The sequence below is a fragment of the Lepus europaeus genome, chromosome 15 (assembly GCF_033115175.1).
Source record: "Lepus europaeus isolate LE1 chromosome 15, mLepTim1.pri, whole genome shotgun sequence".
In the NCBI taxonomy this organism is placed as follows: Eukaryota; Metazoa; Chordata; class Mammalia; order Lagomorpha; family Leporidae; genus Lepus; species Lepus europaeus.
Genome location: NC_084841.1, coordinates 28928105 through 28945020, shown reverse-complemented (window position 1 = coordinate 28945020; position 16916 = coordinate 28928105). Strand labels below are relative to the sequence as shown.

Below are 16916 nucleotides of genomic sequence, written 5' to 3'. Positions count from 1 at the left end.
ATGCTTAGAATAGTAGCACACCTGTGGACAGCCACTTTTACAGGTTTCTATGTTATAAATGTAACATACGCCATTATGAGATCTTGAAATTGAACATTTTCATCCTCAGTATCTTTGGTACAGGTATTTTTTTTTTTGACAGGCAGAGTGGACAGTGATACAGGTATTAAGGAGGAGTGATCTGGGAGAAAAAATCTAATACTGGCTGATACAAAGACCAGAGGATTCGTTATTTCAAATCAACAGAAAATCTAAGTTCATTAACCTTCCATTCCAATGTCCATTTAATAATTCTATAGACCATAGTGAGGCTCAGCACAGGGCTCATAATTTTCAGGTCTACATTCTTGTAAGGGTCTTTTATCCTATCCCTTGAGGATGAAAGTGATGAATACAAAGCTATTACTTTTTATTTATATAACATCTGTCATTCAATGCAATCCAAAGAACTTCAGAGAATATAATGCTTATAGATATCTTAAATACTTTTTAAACAAGGCAGGTTACTAATTAAATCATCAACTCTCTTGTGAACTATGTGTTCCTATTTTTAAAATATGGTTCAACTTTGAAAAAAAATTTATAAAGATAATACTATTTAGGTTATTCAACCAAGAGCTATGCTTGCTGAGTTATGAATTCTAACAAATTTTTCCAGTATCCATCCCAACTGATAAAGACTGATTTTTTTTTAATCAATGATGTGCTCTCACTCTACTCTTCTGGGAGTATAAAAACATAAGTGAAACAGAGAAGAAAATAGCAGAAAAAGAAAAATCCAAACTAAGGAAACAAGTGGCATTCTTTTTTTTTCCCAAAAGATTTATTTATTTATTTGAAAAGCAGAGATACAGAGAGAAACTGGGGGGGGGGGGTGGTGAGAGAAAGAGAGAGAGAAAGTGGAGAGAGAGAGAGAGAATTGATCTTTCATCTACTGGTTCACTCCTCAAATGGCTGCAATGGCCAAGACTGGGCCAGGCTGAAACCAGGAACCAGAAGCTTCTTTCAGGTCTCCCACATGGGTACAAAGATCCAAGCACTTGGGTCACCCTCCACTGCTTTCCCAGGATCATTAGCAGGAAGCTACATCAGAAGCGCAGCACCTGGGACTTGAACCAGTGTCCATATGAGATGCTGGCACTGCAGGTGGAGGCTTAACCTATGCCACAGTGCCAGCCATGGTGGTATTCTTTTGTAGGGAGTCTCAGAGAGTTGATAAAGGGAGAAGCTTGACTTTTATGAAATTCAAATTTTTTTTTAAAGATTTATTTATTTATTTGAAAGTCAGAGTTACACGTAGAGAGGAGAGGCAGAGAGAGAGAGAGGTCTTCCATCGATGGTTCACTCTTCAGATGGCCGCAATGGCTGGAGCTGCGCCCATCCGGAGCCAGGAGCCAGGAGCTTCTTTCGGGGCTCCCACGCGGGTACAGATGCCCAAGGAGTTGGGCCATCTTCTACTGCCTTCCCAGGCCACAGCAGAGAGCTGGATTGGAAACGGAGCAGCCAGATCTCGAACTGGTGCCCATATGGGATGCCGGCGCTTCAGGCCAGGGTGTTAACACTCTGCGCCACAGCACCAGCCCCTCAAATTCATTTTTAGGGACAAGCATTGGAGCACAGTAGTTAAGACACTGCCTGGAAGTTTATATACTATATCAGGGTACCTAGGTTTGAATCCCTGCTCTGCTTCTGACTCAGCTCCTGCTAATGCACACGCACTCTGGGAGGCAGAGAATAATTGCTCAAGTACTTGGGTTTCTGTAATCCATGTAAGAGACTCCAGTTGTGTTCCTCACTCCTGGTTCCTGGTTTTGGCCTGACTCAGCCCCAGCTGTTGCGGACATCTGGGGACTGAATCAGCACGTGAGAGATATCTCTCTGCCTCTGCCTCTGTCCCTCCCTTCTTTCTCTGTTGCTCTTTCTTTTTTTAATTTTTTTTTTTTTTAATTTGAAAGAGTTACAGGGAGAGAGGGAAAGACAGAGAGATTGCTCTTCCACCTGCTGGTTCACTCCCCAAATGGCCTCAACGGCTGGAGCTGGGCCAGGCTGAAGCCAGGAGCCAGGAGCTTCTTTTGCCACATGGGTGAAGGGGCCCAAAGACTTGGGTCATCATCCGCTGCTTTCCCAGATGCATTAGCAGGGAGCTAGATCAGAAGTGGAACAGCTGGGAATTGAACCAGCACCCATATGAGATGCCCACACTGCAGGTAGCGGCTTAACCCACTATGCCACTATGCTCCCTGATGTTTCAAATAAATAAAAATAAATTTTAAAAAGTATATAAACAAACTTTAAAAAATTCAATTACAATCAATTTGTAAGTAAAAATACTAAAGGTTGTTAGTTTCTTGACTACATCCCTACTTTTTGCTTTTATTTCAAGCAAAGAATAAAATGCAATAGGCCCATTGTGAACTAACTTTATGTTTCTGAAAAGTAACTGGGGGAATAAAGAGGAAGCACAATAGCCACACAGTGCACTATGACTGATTCATCAGATGTCACATTACTTGCCTCTGTAACATATTGGTTTCAGCTATTTCCTGTGGAAACAGGCAGATTGAACAAAAGACTCCCACAAGAGCAGCAGTATAACTCAATACACAGTGTGAGAGCCCAGGAGTCCCCTTGACTTAAGTGATCAAACACAGGGCCACGGAGGTCCAGCACTGCCTCAGTGATGCACAAAAGAGGAACCACAGGTATTATCCACTATCATCCTAGCCCTTTACATTGTGCCAACTGAAAGTACCGTGTTTAAGGAGTGCTTTGATTTCTGTAGTCCTCAGGAAAGCTACAGTGAGAGAAACAGTGGAGCAAACCAACTCTATTCAAGCAAGTTATGCTGTTTATCTGAACCAGAGGATTTTAAAAATATATTCTAGATGGCCAGCGCTGCGGCTCACTAGGCTAATCCTCCACCTGCAGCGCCAGCACTCTGGGTTCTAGTTCCAGTTGGGGCGCCGGATTCTGTCCTGGTTGCCCCTCTTCCAGGCCAGCTCTCTGCTGTGTCCGGGAGTGCACTGGAGGATGGCCCAAGTCCTTGGGCCCTGCACCTGCATGAGAGACCAGGAAGAAGCACTTGGCTCCTGGCTTCGGATCGGCACAGCGCGCCGGTCGTAGCAGCCATTTGGGGGGTGAACCAATGAAAGGAAGACCTTTCTCTCTGTCTAACTCTGTCGGTAAATATATATATATATATATATATATATATATATATATATATTCTAGACCTCACCCCAGACCTCAGACCATGGCAGTTTGGGCTCCAGGAATCTCCAACATTCCTGATGTTCCCAGAGTGATTACCATGCCTAGCTAAATTTAAGAATTGGTTGTCCACATTTTCAAATATATCTCCAAATGCTACTCAAATTTTTGGTTTAATTTTTACTCCCCAGGATCCAGCCAAAGACAAAATGGGATACTCCTTCCTTTCCCCAACCTTTATATGCACAGAATGTGTATGGAATGCTTTTTTGCATCACTTTCCAAGCATTTGTTTCATTTGATAAATGAAGACAGAAATCCAGAGGTGTCCAGTACCTGGCTCAAGTTTGCACTGTGCATTAGTAGGAACACCATGGCAAGATAGCCTGGTGTTTTAGCCTGGTTCACTCCCCAAATGGCCTCAACGGCTGGAGCTGGGCCAGGTTGAAGCCAGGAGCCAGGAGCTTCTTTTGCCACATGGGTGAAGGGGCCCAAAGACTTGGGTCATCATCCGCTGCTTTCCCAGATGCATTAGCAGTGGCCAACCGACTTCACCACTTCCTCTTGTTTCTCCCCAGCTCCACATCCTTGCCTGAGTAAGAAAAATGGAGGCTTCCAGGGGGCTTCCCAGAAAAGTAAGATACATGGAGCTGGCACTGTGGAGTGACAAGTAAAGCTGTCACTTCCCTTGCAGGCATCCCATATGGGCGCCAGTTCAAGTCCCAGCTGCTCCACTTCCAACCCAGCTCTCTGCTATGGCTTGGGAAAGCAGTAGAAGATGGCCCAAGTCCTTGTGCCCCTGTACCCACATGGGAGACCTGGAAGAACCTGCAGACTCCTGGCTTCGGATGGGCCTAGCTCCAGCCATTGCAGCCAGTTGAGGAGTGAACCAGTGGATGGAAGACCTCTTTCTCTCTTTGCCTCTCCTTCTCTCTCTTTAACTCTTTCAAATAAAAAAATACATAAATAAATGAATTAATTAAAAAAATAAATTTTAAAAAAAGAAATAGCAAGCAGGAAAAGTGATAGAAATAGCCTTTTCTTATGTTCCAAAATAGCAAGAGAGAACCCAAGTGGGAAACAGAAATGGGTCTCTGGAAAGATAATTTTTTGTCCGTTTATTTTTCTTCCAGAGCTCCAAATAGTTGTGTTGGCAGGGAGGCTGCCCTGTAAGACTCGGAGGTGTTTACAGAAATCCAAAGTCCCAGCAGTACATTTCCATGAGCTCATGACCAGTTCCAGCTGTACCTTTTAGAATTCATGTGGACAAGTGAGAATCCATGCAGGTCAAACCCCAGCTCTCAGTTTGTGTTTTAATTACAAACAGAGACACAGAGGTTAGATACTTAATTACCGCAGCTGCAGTCTACCTTTAGAATCCCTGCTTTGGTCACTGTTACTCAAAGCAACTCCAATGCCATTTCTTGCCTGCTTCTTTATGCTAATCAGCCTAGTCCACTTGGCCCCTCCTCCTTCCAGCCTCCTTTAAGAACTGTACACTTCCAGCTGTCACCGAGGGTAACTCAGAGCAGACTTAGAAAGCGGTTGATTTAAATCAGCACGACATTCCCCCCACCTTGTGTATGCATTATTTTAGCAATCCTCTCTAAATACTGGAGGCACTGGACTTCATGTCAGCAGAAGGAGTCAAAATTGCCAAAACTGTAATCTGTTAGAAACAGCTACTCTGTAGGATTTGAATTTTTAAGGAGGCAAGTTTCAGTTTGCTTTAAAGAGAAATTAAGTGATGTTTGTAGCCAAATGAATTGACATTTTAAATGTAGAAGAAACACTGGTAAATATTTATTTCAAGAGTCATGAGTAGGGAAAATATGGACATTTATTAGAGGGTAACTGCTTTCCACGCAAGAACAGGATCTGCAAGTACCTGTGTGCTGTTGGGTGTTTTGTGAAGATCATTTTAGGTGATTGGCCCAGGGAAGGAAATGCCCCAGTGATCCTGACACCACAGCGGCACTGCTGGTACCATGTCGACCACGCAAACAACAGCCAGCTGCCACCTGTTCTGCAGTTTGCGCACGTGTAAGCAGAAGCTGCAGGAGGACCGGCCACAGCAAGGTGAGTCCTTTGGGATAGTGAGCGGTGTGTGTTGTCACTTTCTGTCCATTTGCATTCCCGGAAGAATAGTGGGCTGGCAAAGTACCTGGGGAGGTGCTAGTTGCAAAATGCTTTGTAGTCTTCCATTTTTCAGCTCTGAAAACAGACCTAACAAGAAAGGATTAACTTGGACTCACTATTGATTTTTAAAGGACTGTCAACACTCAGAGGACTACCAAGAGTGCATGTGCCTTGGCGCTGTCACCCTGAAACTTACATGCTTAAACTTCTTAAACCTCTGTCAGTGCTTTAGATGACGGTACATTTTGTGTAATTTGAAACACCCATCTAGAAATGATTGAATCAGCTACAGGGAAAATACAACTGAGAGCAGCTTTACTTTAGCCTTTAGTTTGGTTCTTGTGAATTAGTGGTGTACCTCTGGACTTTGCTTAACCCTAATTTTGTCTAGATCTCTGGCTCATTCATCTATGAGAAAACAAAATATATTGCTGGCTGTTTCCCTTTTATGGTCCAGGAACAGCCGAAGAAAAGTGCCACAGGGAAAGTGCCACACTTTGCTTACCGGGCATTCATCCAGGCTGACCTACCAGCCGTTCTCACTGTCAGTCTTGTAAAACTTTCAAATCTACTACACAGCCAGCTGCGTCAGTGGCAGCCGGTTAACATGAGTAGACAAGATGATCCCTCTGATCCACGCTGTCAGGGACAGCAAAGTCCCCATCGTGGGAACGGCTGGGTGCTCCCATGGATAATGTAATCTCTCCCAACTCTATTAGGTCAGGGCATTACTATACATTTCTAGTATCTCCTCTACCACCTAGCATGGATCTGTTTATTATGAGTCTAGCTTATAAGCTCTTTTTTTTTCTAGAGGAAGAGTTTTAGATGCCAGCAGCAGGAAGCGTGTTGGCTAAATGACATCTTTTCCCATTTCCAAAGTGACTTCTGTGTCCTTACATATGTATGAATGTGTCATGCTACCTTCCTGTATGGGCTCCCAGAGCTGTATTAAGTGACTTCATGCTATACAAAGCATGGTACAGCATGAGCACAAAATACTTCATGCTAAATGAAAACAGCCTTTTAGAGCATGTTGTACCATCAGGGCTCAAACAATTTTGAATCAGTTGCCTAAGAAAGTAAAGTCCTGGAATGTGCCAGGGTTTAGGCCTAGCCCTGTAAAAAGTTCTTATGCCTCTATTACCTGGAAATTCTAGCTTATTGTAGGATTTTTGTTTGCTGTTCATTTTGTTTAACACATTTAAAGGTACCTCCCCACCAACACACATATACCACCAATTACTGATGCAATATTTATTACAGAAAATCTGGTGAAGGGAGCATAAAAGAGGTAACAAAGACAAAAAAATAACTCACCACCCAAATACAGTTTTTACTAACCTTTTAGTGTATATCTTCCAGGCTTTTCTTCCATGCACATGTGTTGATGACTCTTTTACTTCATTTTAAATAAAAATAGGTTTATTCTGTACATAGTGTTTTAAAAACTGCCTTTTAGTTTAACAACATATGATGAACAGATTTCCATATATTCTACAACTGTATTTTTAAAGGTTGTATACTTCTCCTTCACATGGACAAGCAAGATTTCCTTAAGTGATTTCTTACTGTTGCACAGATGACGTATTTCTAATTTTTCATTATTAGAAGTAGCTAGTGAATAGAACTTTGTGTATGTACAGAAATATTTTCTCAAAATAAATTCTTAAGAGATAGAATTGTAGGGACAAAGGATTATGCATCTTTTTTAAAAAAAATTATTTATTTATTTGAGAGGTAGAGTTACAGACAGTGAGAGGGAGAGACAGAGAGAAAGGTCTTCCGTCCCTTGGTTCACTCCCCAGTTGGCTGCAATGGCCAGAGCTCCGCTGATCTGAAGCCAGGAGCCAGGTGCTTCCTCTTGGTCTCCCATGTGGGTGCAAGGGCCCAAGGACTTGGGCCATCTTCTACTGCTTTTCCAGGCCACAGCAGAGAGCTGGACTGGAAGAGGAGCAGCTGGGACTAGAACCAGTGCCCTTACGGGATGCCAGCACTACAGGCGGAGGATTAACCTACTGTGCCATGGTGCCGGCCCCAAGATTACACATCTTTTAAAAAGTTTTTCTGATCAAATGACCCTCCAGCAGGCAATGCAAGGATATGTTCTCAGTAAAATTGAGCATTACTTTTAAATTTCTTTCCCAATTTTGTGAGTAGAAAATAACATCTCACTGTAGTTTTAATTTAAGGCAGGCTATCTTGATGGTCTCTCCCTTACTGGCAGTATCCATAGAAGCCTGTAAATATCATTATGATGACATACTTCCTAAAATACCAACAAGACTAGGAGTCTGGTCTTCTTTGTCAGACTGAAACTTTTTGCCTAGAATGTTTTGAAAGCAGCCACATTTTTTCACAACCATATCTCAAAATATCTGTGCACATAAACCACAGTCCATGGAGTTGTAAGCGTGCTAATGCACTGATACAAGAAGTATCATCTGGAGGTTTGAGCTGACCAATGAGACTGTGTTGTATTTGCTATGCTAGTAAACAGCATTCCAGTTACTGGAATTTAAAAGTTTAAATTTACTCCAGTCCTGGAGTTTAAAAATATTCATTCAGTGCAGGGGCCTTGGTTTCTTTTCCAAGCTATATTTACACCTTGCTATTATGCAAAGTTCAGCAAAAGTATAAGGAAGCAATGCCACTGGTTTTAGAGAATGAGGTCTGACTGTGGATTTATTCACTGAAGCAACCTGGGTGAGTGGTTTTGGACTTCTCCTAGTCAGCCTAATTTTCCAGTTCTCATATTTAGTGTATGGACTGTGATTGATGGACATTTGCCCCCTCTGAAGATATGGTCAACTTCAGCACATGCATTTTTTCTAACCCTCCATGTTCCATTCCAGAATGCTTTATGCTAACTCCAACGTATTTAACTCTTCCCACTTAATCATTCATAAAATCGTACTTTTTGTGTGATCATATAGATAAAAATCATCTATCATTCAGCAATCAACTGGACTACCACTGTGTGCAAAGTACTGGGCCGAATGCTCTGTGTGAATTGGACTAAGTCAACTAAGCCATGGTTTCCTGTCCATGCGCAGTTTATACTTTGTGGTCATTGATGCCATGTCAGTCGAGAACAGAGGCCCAGGAGGTTCTCTAGCCCACTTGTTGCTACTGTGTAGATCCTCTTGTAGGTCCTTATATAGGTCTATAAGGCATCAGCAAAACTCCTTATATGAACTAGGCAGACAGCTATTTTTATGTTTAATAATGCTTAAAAATTTACAGATGTTTTCGCATATATTATCTCATTTAATTCTCACAACAACCAGCTGAAGTAGCATACCAGCATTCTCCAGAGAAACAACCACTATGGTATGTCTGCGTGTGTGAATGACTTACTAAAACACGTGTATGTGAAGTTCAATTATATGCATATGTGTGTATGAACAGAGGAAGATTTATTTGAAGGAACTGACTCATACAATCATGAGAGCTGATAGATCCAAAGTCTGCTGTATGGGCCAGAGGGCTAAAGACACCAGCAATAAGCCCTTCAAGTCCATTTCTTGTTGCTCTGAGGCCCAGGCTTTCAGCTGATTGGCTGAGGCTCACTCACACTGTGGAGGGCACTTGATTCACAGTCTACCAGTTAAAAGGTAAATTTCATCCAAAAACAACCTAACAGAAACATTCACAATGTTGACCAAACATCTGGGTGCTGTGGCTCAGCCAAGGAGACACATAACCATTACAGGTAGGTATTATAAGCCTTATTAATTATTATTTTAAATTTTATTTGTTTGAAAGGCAGAGAGAATGAGAGAGAAGGAAGGAGGGGGAGAGAGAGGTGGGCAGTGGGCAAGCTCGCATTCACTAGTTCACTCTGCAAATGCCCTCAACAGCTGGAACTGGGCCAGACAGAAGCCAGCAGCCAGGAACTCAATCCAGGTTTCCCACATGGATGCCAGGGACCCCGCTACTGAAGCCGTCAGCTGGCGCCTTTCAGGATGCCCAGCAGCAAGAAGTTGGGATCAGGAACTGAGTTGGGACTCAAACCAAGGCACTCTGATGAGGGCTGTGGGTGTCCCAATCAGTGTTTTAACTTCTAGACCAAGTGCCCACTCTGTTCTCATTTTTATAAGATGTAGAAACTGGAACTTCTCAAGGTCAAATGACTTTCTCAAGGTCATACAGGGTTGCTTTTAACATACTTTCTATTACACACACACACACATATCTGTTTCTTAAAATCTGTGATTTCTCATGTTATAACATTTAATTTTTTTTCATTGATCCACATTTGAGTAACTTCTCTATAGATTCCCAAGATACCTTGGGATTCCTCCTGATATTCTTATGTGGTATTTTTTTTCTCAAAGATTAATTTGTTATTTAAACAGGCAGAATTACAGAGAGAGGTGGACAGACACAGATCTTCCATTCACTGATATATTCCTGAAATGGTTGCAATGGATAAGGTGGGGCCAGGCCAAAGCCAGGAGCCTAGAAACTCCATGTGGATTTCCTACATGGGTGTCAGGGGTCCAAGCACTTGGGCCATCTTCTATTTTCCCAGGTGCATTAGCAGGGAGCTGGACTGGAAGTGAAGCAGCTGGGATTTGAACTGGCACTATATGGGATGCTGGCGTCACAGGTAGCAGTTGGCTCATGTACTACAATGCCAGCCCCTCTCACCAATTCTCTGGGTGCCCCATGATTCAATTCAATTCTGACACTACCCAGACCTTACAAGTTAAAGACTGGCCCATTTTACAGATCAGCCAAAACTTTCAGGTGTCTGTAAGCAATTTGCATATCTGCCAGGCCAACTACAAATCCAAGGAATCCCATAAGCCTCTTGTATTTGATAATTCACTAGTACAACTCACAGAATTCAAGAAAGCTTTGTCCTTAAAATGGCCATTTTATTAGAAAGGAAACAATTACATTTTATTAGAAAGGAGATGAGGATATACATAGGGATGTTTCAAGAGGATAAGGAACATGGGATTTCTGTCTCCAAGAAGTCAGGATGCACAACCCTCCCAGTTGATGTATTCAGCAGCCAGGAAGCTCCAATGAGCACGGTGTCCAGAGGCTCTATATGGGGTTTCACTACTTGCACCTGATTGATTAAAACATCAGTCCTGTGATTGGACTCAATCTCCAGTCCTTCTTCCCTACCAGGAAGGTGAGAGGATGGGGCGAGAGTTCCGACCTCTCATAACACACTTGCTCTTTTTGGTGTGGCCAGCTTCTCCCTTGAAACTATGTAGGGGCCCAATGTAGGCCACCTCATTAGCATAACAAAGTATAGGAAACAGTTTTTGAAGTGCTGTGCAAGGAATGGCAGCAAAAAACAAACATTATTTATTTATTTATTTATTTTATTATTTTTTTTGACAGGCAGAGTGGAGAGTGAGAGAGAGAGAAAGGTCTTCCTTTGCCGTTGGTTCACCCTCCAATGGCCACCGCGGCCAGCGAGCCGCGGCCGGCGCACCGCGCTGATCCACAGGCAGGAGCCAGATGCTTCTCCTGATCTCCCATGGGGTGCAGGGCCCAAGCACTTGGGCCATCCTCCACTGCCTTCCTGGGCCACAGCAGAGAGCTGGCCTAGGAAGAGGGAAAACCGGGACAGAATCCGGCGCCCCGACCGGGACTAGAACCTGGTGTGCTGGTGCCGCAAGGCGGAGGATTAGCCTAGTGAGCTGCAGCGCCGGCCCAAACATTATTTATTATATCACACTTTTGCTATGGGGTTCTGGACTCCATCTGGGTCTTCCACATGGGTGGTCCAAGCACTTGAGCCATCATCTGCTGCCTCCCAGGATGCATTAACAGGAAGGTGAATTGGCAGTGGACCGGTGGGACTGACTGGCAATCTGATATGGGGTACAGGCATCCCAAGTGGCAGCTTAACCAGCTGCACCAGAACACTCACCCCAGTAAGGCAGTTTTTATTCATAAATTATTGAGAGTCTATGCAGGAAAATCCTAAGGATTCTACCAAACAAAAATACTACAACTAATAAATGCATTTACTGAGATCACAGGACACAAAATCAACATACAAAAAAACAACAAAATATATTTCTATATATTAGCAAAAAAAAACAACCAAAAACTAAAAACTTTAGAGCACTCTTTTATTCATATGAAAAAGGAAATACTTATGGATTAATGTAGCAAAATACGTGTAAGACCCACACAATTAAAACAGACATTGCAGGGAGAGGCTAAAGAAGACTGAGCTATAAGAAGATATACTTACCGGCTGGTATCGTGGAATCAACAGGCTAATCCTCCGCCTAGCGGTGCTGGCACACCAGGTTCTAGTCCCGGTCGGGGTGCCGGATTCTGTCCCGGTTGCCCCTCTTCCAGGCCAGCTCTCTGCTGTGGCCAGGGAGTGCAGTGGAGGATGGCCCAAGTGCTTGGGCCCTGCACCCCATGGGAGACCAGGAGAAGCACCTGGCTCCTGCCTTTGGATCAGCGTGGTGCGCCGGCAGCAGCGAGCCGGCCGCGGCGGCCATTGGAGGGTGAACCAACGGTAAAGAAGACCTTTCTCTCTCTCTCTCTCACTGTCCACTCTGCCTGTCAAAAAAAAAAAAAAAAAGATATACATACCAAACTCAGGAATGAAGATATCCATCCTCTCGAAATTGATATAGAGTCAGGGCCATCCCAATAAAAATTCCAACACTTTTTTTTTCTTTTGAAATTGATAAGCTGATTTAAAATTTATAAGAAAATGAAAAGGGCTTAGAATAACTCAATCAATATTGTCAAAGAACAAAGCTGATGTCTTACATTTTTTGGTTTCAAGCTATGATAATCAAAGATAATACAATATTAGTGTAAGGATAGAACAGTTATCACTGAAACAGAACAGAGAGCCCAGAAATTGATATAGTCCTACAGTGTCAACTGGTTTTTGGCAAAGATGATTCAAAGAGATCAAGGACAGTCTTTTTTTTTTTTTGACAGGCAGAGTGGACAGTGAGAGAGAGAGAGAGACAGAGAGAAAGGTCTTCCTTTTGCCGGTGGTTCACCCTCCAATGGCCGCCGCGGTAGGTGCGTTGCGGCCGGCGCACCGCGCTGTTCCGATGGCAGGAGCCAGGTGCTTCTCCTGGTCTCCCATGGGGTGCAGGGTCCAAGGACTTGGGCCATCCTCCACTGCACTCCCTGGCCACAGCAGAGAGCTGGCCTGGAAGCGGGGCAACCGGGACAGGATCGGTGCCCCGACGGGGACTAGAACCCGGTGTGCCGGCGCCGCAAGGCGGAGGATTAGCCTAGTGAGCCGCGGCGCCGGCCAAGGACAGTCTTTTTTATAATAAACCTGGAACAAATGGGCAAACATAATAATGAATCTCAGTACCTACTTCACACAAACATTAGTATGAGGGGCAGCATTGTGGTGTAGTGGGTAAAGCCACCGCCTGCAGTGCCGGCATCCCATATGAGTGCCGGTTTGAGTCCCGGCTGCTCCATTTGGGAGATGGCCCAAGTCATCAGGCCCCTGAACCCATGTGGGAGACCTGGAAGAAGCTCCTGGCCCCTGGCTTCAGATTGGCATAGCTCTGGCCGTCGTGGCCAATTGGGGAGTGAATCAGCGGTTAGAAGACCTCTCTCTCTCTCTCTCTCTCTCTCTGCCTCTCCTTCTCTCTCTGTGTAACTCTGACTTTCAAATAAATAAATAAATCTTTAAAAAGAATTGAGATGGAATGTGACAGAAGTGCAAAAGCTAGACAAATGAAATTTCTAGAAGAAAATACAGGAAAGTATCTTCATCATTAGACTAGGCAGTATTTTAGACAAAAACAAAGAATACTAACCACTTTAAAAAAAAAAAGATAAATTAGAATATCAACCTTAAAAATGTCTGTTTAAAAAAAAGATACCAATAAGGAAAAAGAAGACTGGGTACAAATATTTGAAGACTAGGACTTGCAACAAGACTATGTTAGACAGTTAGAAGACAATTTTCTTAAAAGATAGGCAAATGACCTAGCAGACACCCCAAAAAGAATACATATGAGTACAAATGTCAAATAAACACATCAAAAGATGCTTAAAATCATTAGTCATTTGGAAAATGCAAAACAAAATCATTGGAAATTATCACTTCACATCTACTGAAATGGCTAAAATTTAAAACACTGATAATATGCTTGGGGAGAATGTGGAACAATCAGAACTCTCATTCATTACTGTGGCTGCTCATTCATAACCACTTTGGAAAATGGTTGGGCAGTTTCTATTAGAGTTAAACCTAGACTGTTCTCTGTGATCCAGCAGCCCCATTCTTTGGTATTTTCTCAAGAGAAATGAATGTCCATAAAAAGCTTACCCCCAGAATTCATTTCTATGGGGCAGATATCAGACACAGTGGGTAAGACCCTTCTTGGGTGAAATGTGGAGTGGCTGGGTTTGAGTAGCAGCTGTGTTTCTGATTCCAGCTTCCTGCTAATGTGCACCTTCAGAGACAGCAGGTGATGACTTGAGTGGTTGCATCTCTGCCACCCATGAGGAAAACATAGATTGAGTTTCTGGCTCCTGGCTTTAGCCTGGCCCAAATCCAGCTGTTGCAGTCTTTTGGCAAGTGAACAAGAAGATAGGGAAATCTCTTTGTGTCTTTCAAATAAAAAAAATAAAATTAAAAGAAAATTCATCTTTAAAGTTGATTATGCTAATTCTCACAATATCTGTTTTTAATTGAGGTGGAAAAATGATGAATCTATAATGGGAAGTCTTTGAGATGTGATTTTCTGGTTGCTGGCAATCACCCCTGGCCTGTGAATTCTCCTAAAGTGGTGTGATTTAATCTAACATTCACATACAAATCATGCTTTCTCAGTTGTTGTCTTCTGGAGCTGATTACAGTTGTCATAACAAGCAACAGTGTGTCCCCACATATTTTACATTAGTACATACATTTAAAAATGATAAAAATGAGTACAGCAGTTTGAGGTACAGTCAGGAGGCTGACTCCGCAGGATGAAGAAGGGCCAATATCCTGGTCCACAGGTAGCCCATACACCAGTGTGCTGCCTCACCCAGTAATAGATGCAGTCTCACGCTTGTTGATATTCTGTGTTATGGAAGGCCATCTTCTTAGCACATTTTAGATGCCAAGGATGATAAGTCCCTAAGGGGACCTATGAAACACCTTTCGAAACAAATGTCCTGTGATTTTCTCATAAATATTTCATTCATACTGATGTTGTCTCTTCAGCTATGTTGTGCAAAACTCTTTGAGAACAAAAAAATTGCATTTATAACCTAGACTGTATCATAATACTAACATGTCACTTACAAATCACATTCATGAAGTTTTCATTGTATGCCACTGTTTTATATACTTTTCATATACTTGTACATTACTTTCCAAAAGTCCCTGGATATAGGTAATGTTGAGGCCTCAGAGTTCTTGAGCCAAGATCCTAACCCAAGCACCCTGACCCCAGAGACTTGCATTAACTCATGTTCACTACCTCTTAGGCTGGCACAAAATAGTCAGCTAAGCAGCTGTGAACCATGGCAGACCAAATTGGGTGAATCCATCTGTGGTTCAGTTGTTTAAAATAAGTTGTTATTAAATCACCAGTGCATTGTAGTATGAATTACTAGCCATCTGTCTTCCAAAAAGAAATAAATGACTCTAAAAGAAACAAGGTAAAAAATAAAGATGTTACCAGTGCAAATCTATTAGCTCAGAGCAAGTGGCTTGCTCATCAGACTGGTAGTTTCTGCTTAAGTCTAAATAATGCACAGTCCATCTCACACTGCATTAAGTGTAGCAGATAGCACTGTACCAATTTTACAACTAAACTGGTAAGAGATTTGGGTTTTTGACAAAATGAGCAGTATACAAAATGCCAAATTATGGAGAAACTAAATAAAAGTCATTGTTATAATTTACTTTTTCATGTAAAACTGAGTACTCTATTACAAGTGTTGGCTCAACTATAACATTAAATCATTAACGTGACTTGAAATTTCAATCAACATTTAGGCTAAGTAATTTTCACACCTGAGTTGCTTTTTAATGACATCTGTGGGCAAATCTAGAAAAATATTTAAAAGTCAGGATTTAAAATGCAATAAATAGCTGTAATTCAGTAAGAAACTGCATTCCTTCTACCCAATGATCAGATACCTCACCCTAGCTGGACAGCAAGAAACAAGCCAAAGGTCATAGAATGAGATCTGGATTTTTACAAGGGCTGTTAGTCTGAAGCTCTTTTGAGCCTAATGAAAACAACATCAGAGAAACATAAAACATGCACCTGTGAGTTGAGCCAGAAGGAGGAAACAGGTTAAAATCGGAACTGAGAAGAAGGGACCTGTCTTTAACACTCAAGCATCAGTGATAAGGAAGAGAGTTTGAAGCAAGGCCCTACTAGACCACCACAGGGTGGGTTTCAGGTCCTGAAAGAACTACTTGCTTCTAGGCTACAGATGTCTTTCCTTCATCAGATTCAGGGGGATTTCCTTCCAGTTACAGCTCAGAAACATGAGCACCTCCCTACAGCTTGGATCCCTATAATGAATGCTTAGTAAATTGCCACCAAATCTTATCTTGTTCTAACAGAATTTGTAAGAAGGAGGGGAATTTTCTATTTATAAAGAAAGAGTAAAGCAGGCCAGTAGCCTGTGAATGTTGGAAATAGACCATGTTGGTCTAGAATTGGCTGTGTTAAAATTTAGTTGTCTGAAGATAAATGAAGCTGCAGATAAAGATTACTTTGTGTGTGTATTTTTATAAGCTGAATATGGGGAAGAAACAGATGACAAGGCTCTGTTTATTTAACAAGACCAATTTTCATTACAAGGAGATTCACTCTCAAATATGGCTTAAAGTTCTGGTGTTTTTCATCATTTTTCTTTTTGAAAATTGAATAAGCTCAAGTTTGATTAATGGAAATGGTTGTTATGATTGGGTTGGAGCAAAATAAGTTTAGAGGAACTTTTATACAACAATCTCAGTTACAAATTTAAAGATGAGAAAAAACAAAGATATAGAAAACAAATCTAAAATACATCATGAAAGAATGTGCCACATTGCTTTCTAATTTTGTGAATAGTTCTCACATTTTAAATCTTATACTCACAATATTGTGAGTTTAATTAAAATCTATTACCTTGCTCATAGAAACAAATGTTAACTAAATGAATCATTATTTTTCCCCAAATAGTTCAAGTTGTTGTTATTGGTAAGTCACTGAATGTTAGAGCTTCAAAGGTCACTTGATCCAACTGCTTTTATGTATTGCAAAACTGAAACCAGAAGAGAGAAGTAATCTGATCGGAGTTGTTGCTACAAAGAGCAGGGACTACACTTCCACCTACATCCAAACATCTCTTAAGTGTCATCATAATAAAGTACATCTGAAATTGACAGAAAAATTCAGGAGGTAATTTGAAACTCATAGAAAGCGTATTTACTTGATGTATTGAGCATGTAGAGAAAATCATGAGTATATAAGTAAATAGGGAAGAAGAGGAGAAACGTGAAGGAAGGGTGGGAAATGTGTGTGAGGAAGCACGGGAGGTGAATATCAGAATAGGGAGTCAGGAAGAAAAGAAAGAATGACAAGGAAAAGGGG

The 16916-nt window shown here is 42.0% G+C and overlaps 1 protein-coding gene across 2 annotated transcripts in view; it reads left to right on the top strand.

Annotated features, from left to right (window-relative positions):
- The first annotated feature begins 4715 nt into the window (after positions 1–4715).
- RANBP3L (RAN binding protein 3 like) overlaps positions 4716–16916 on the top strand; it is a 53454-nt gene continuing 41253 nt past the window's right edge. For both annotated transcript variants that reach the window (XM_062211770.1, XM_062211769.1), the window contains exon 1: positions 4716–5289. In XM_062211770.1, the coding sequence (XP_062067754.1) occupies positions 5199–5289 (91 nt within the window). In that variant the 5' untranslated portion in view covers positions 4716–5198. The remainder of the gene's footprint in view (positions 5290–16916) is intronic.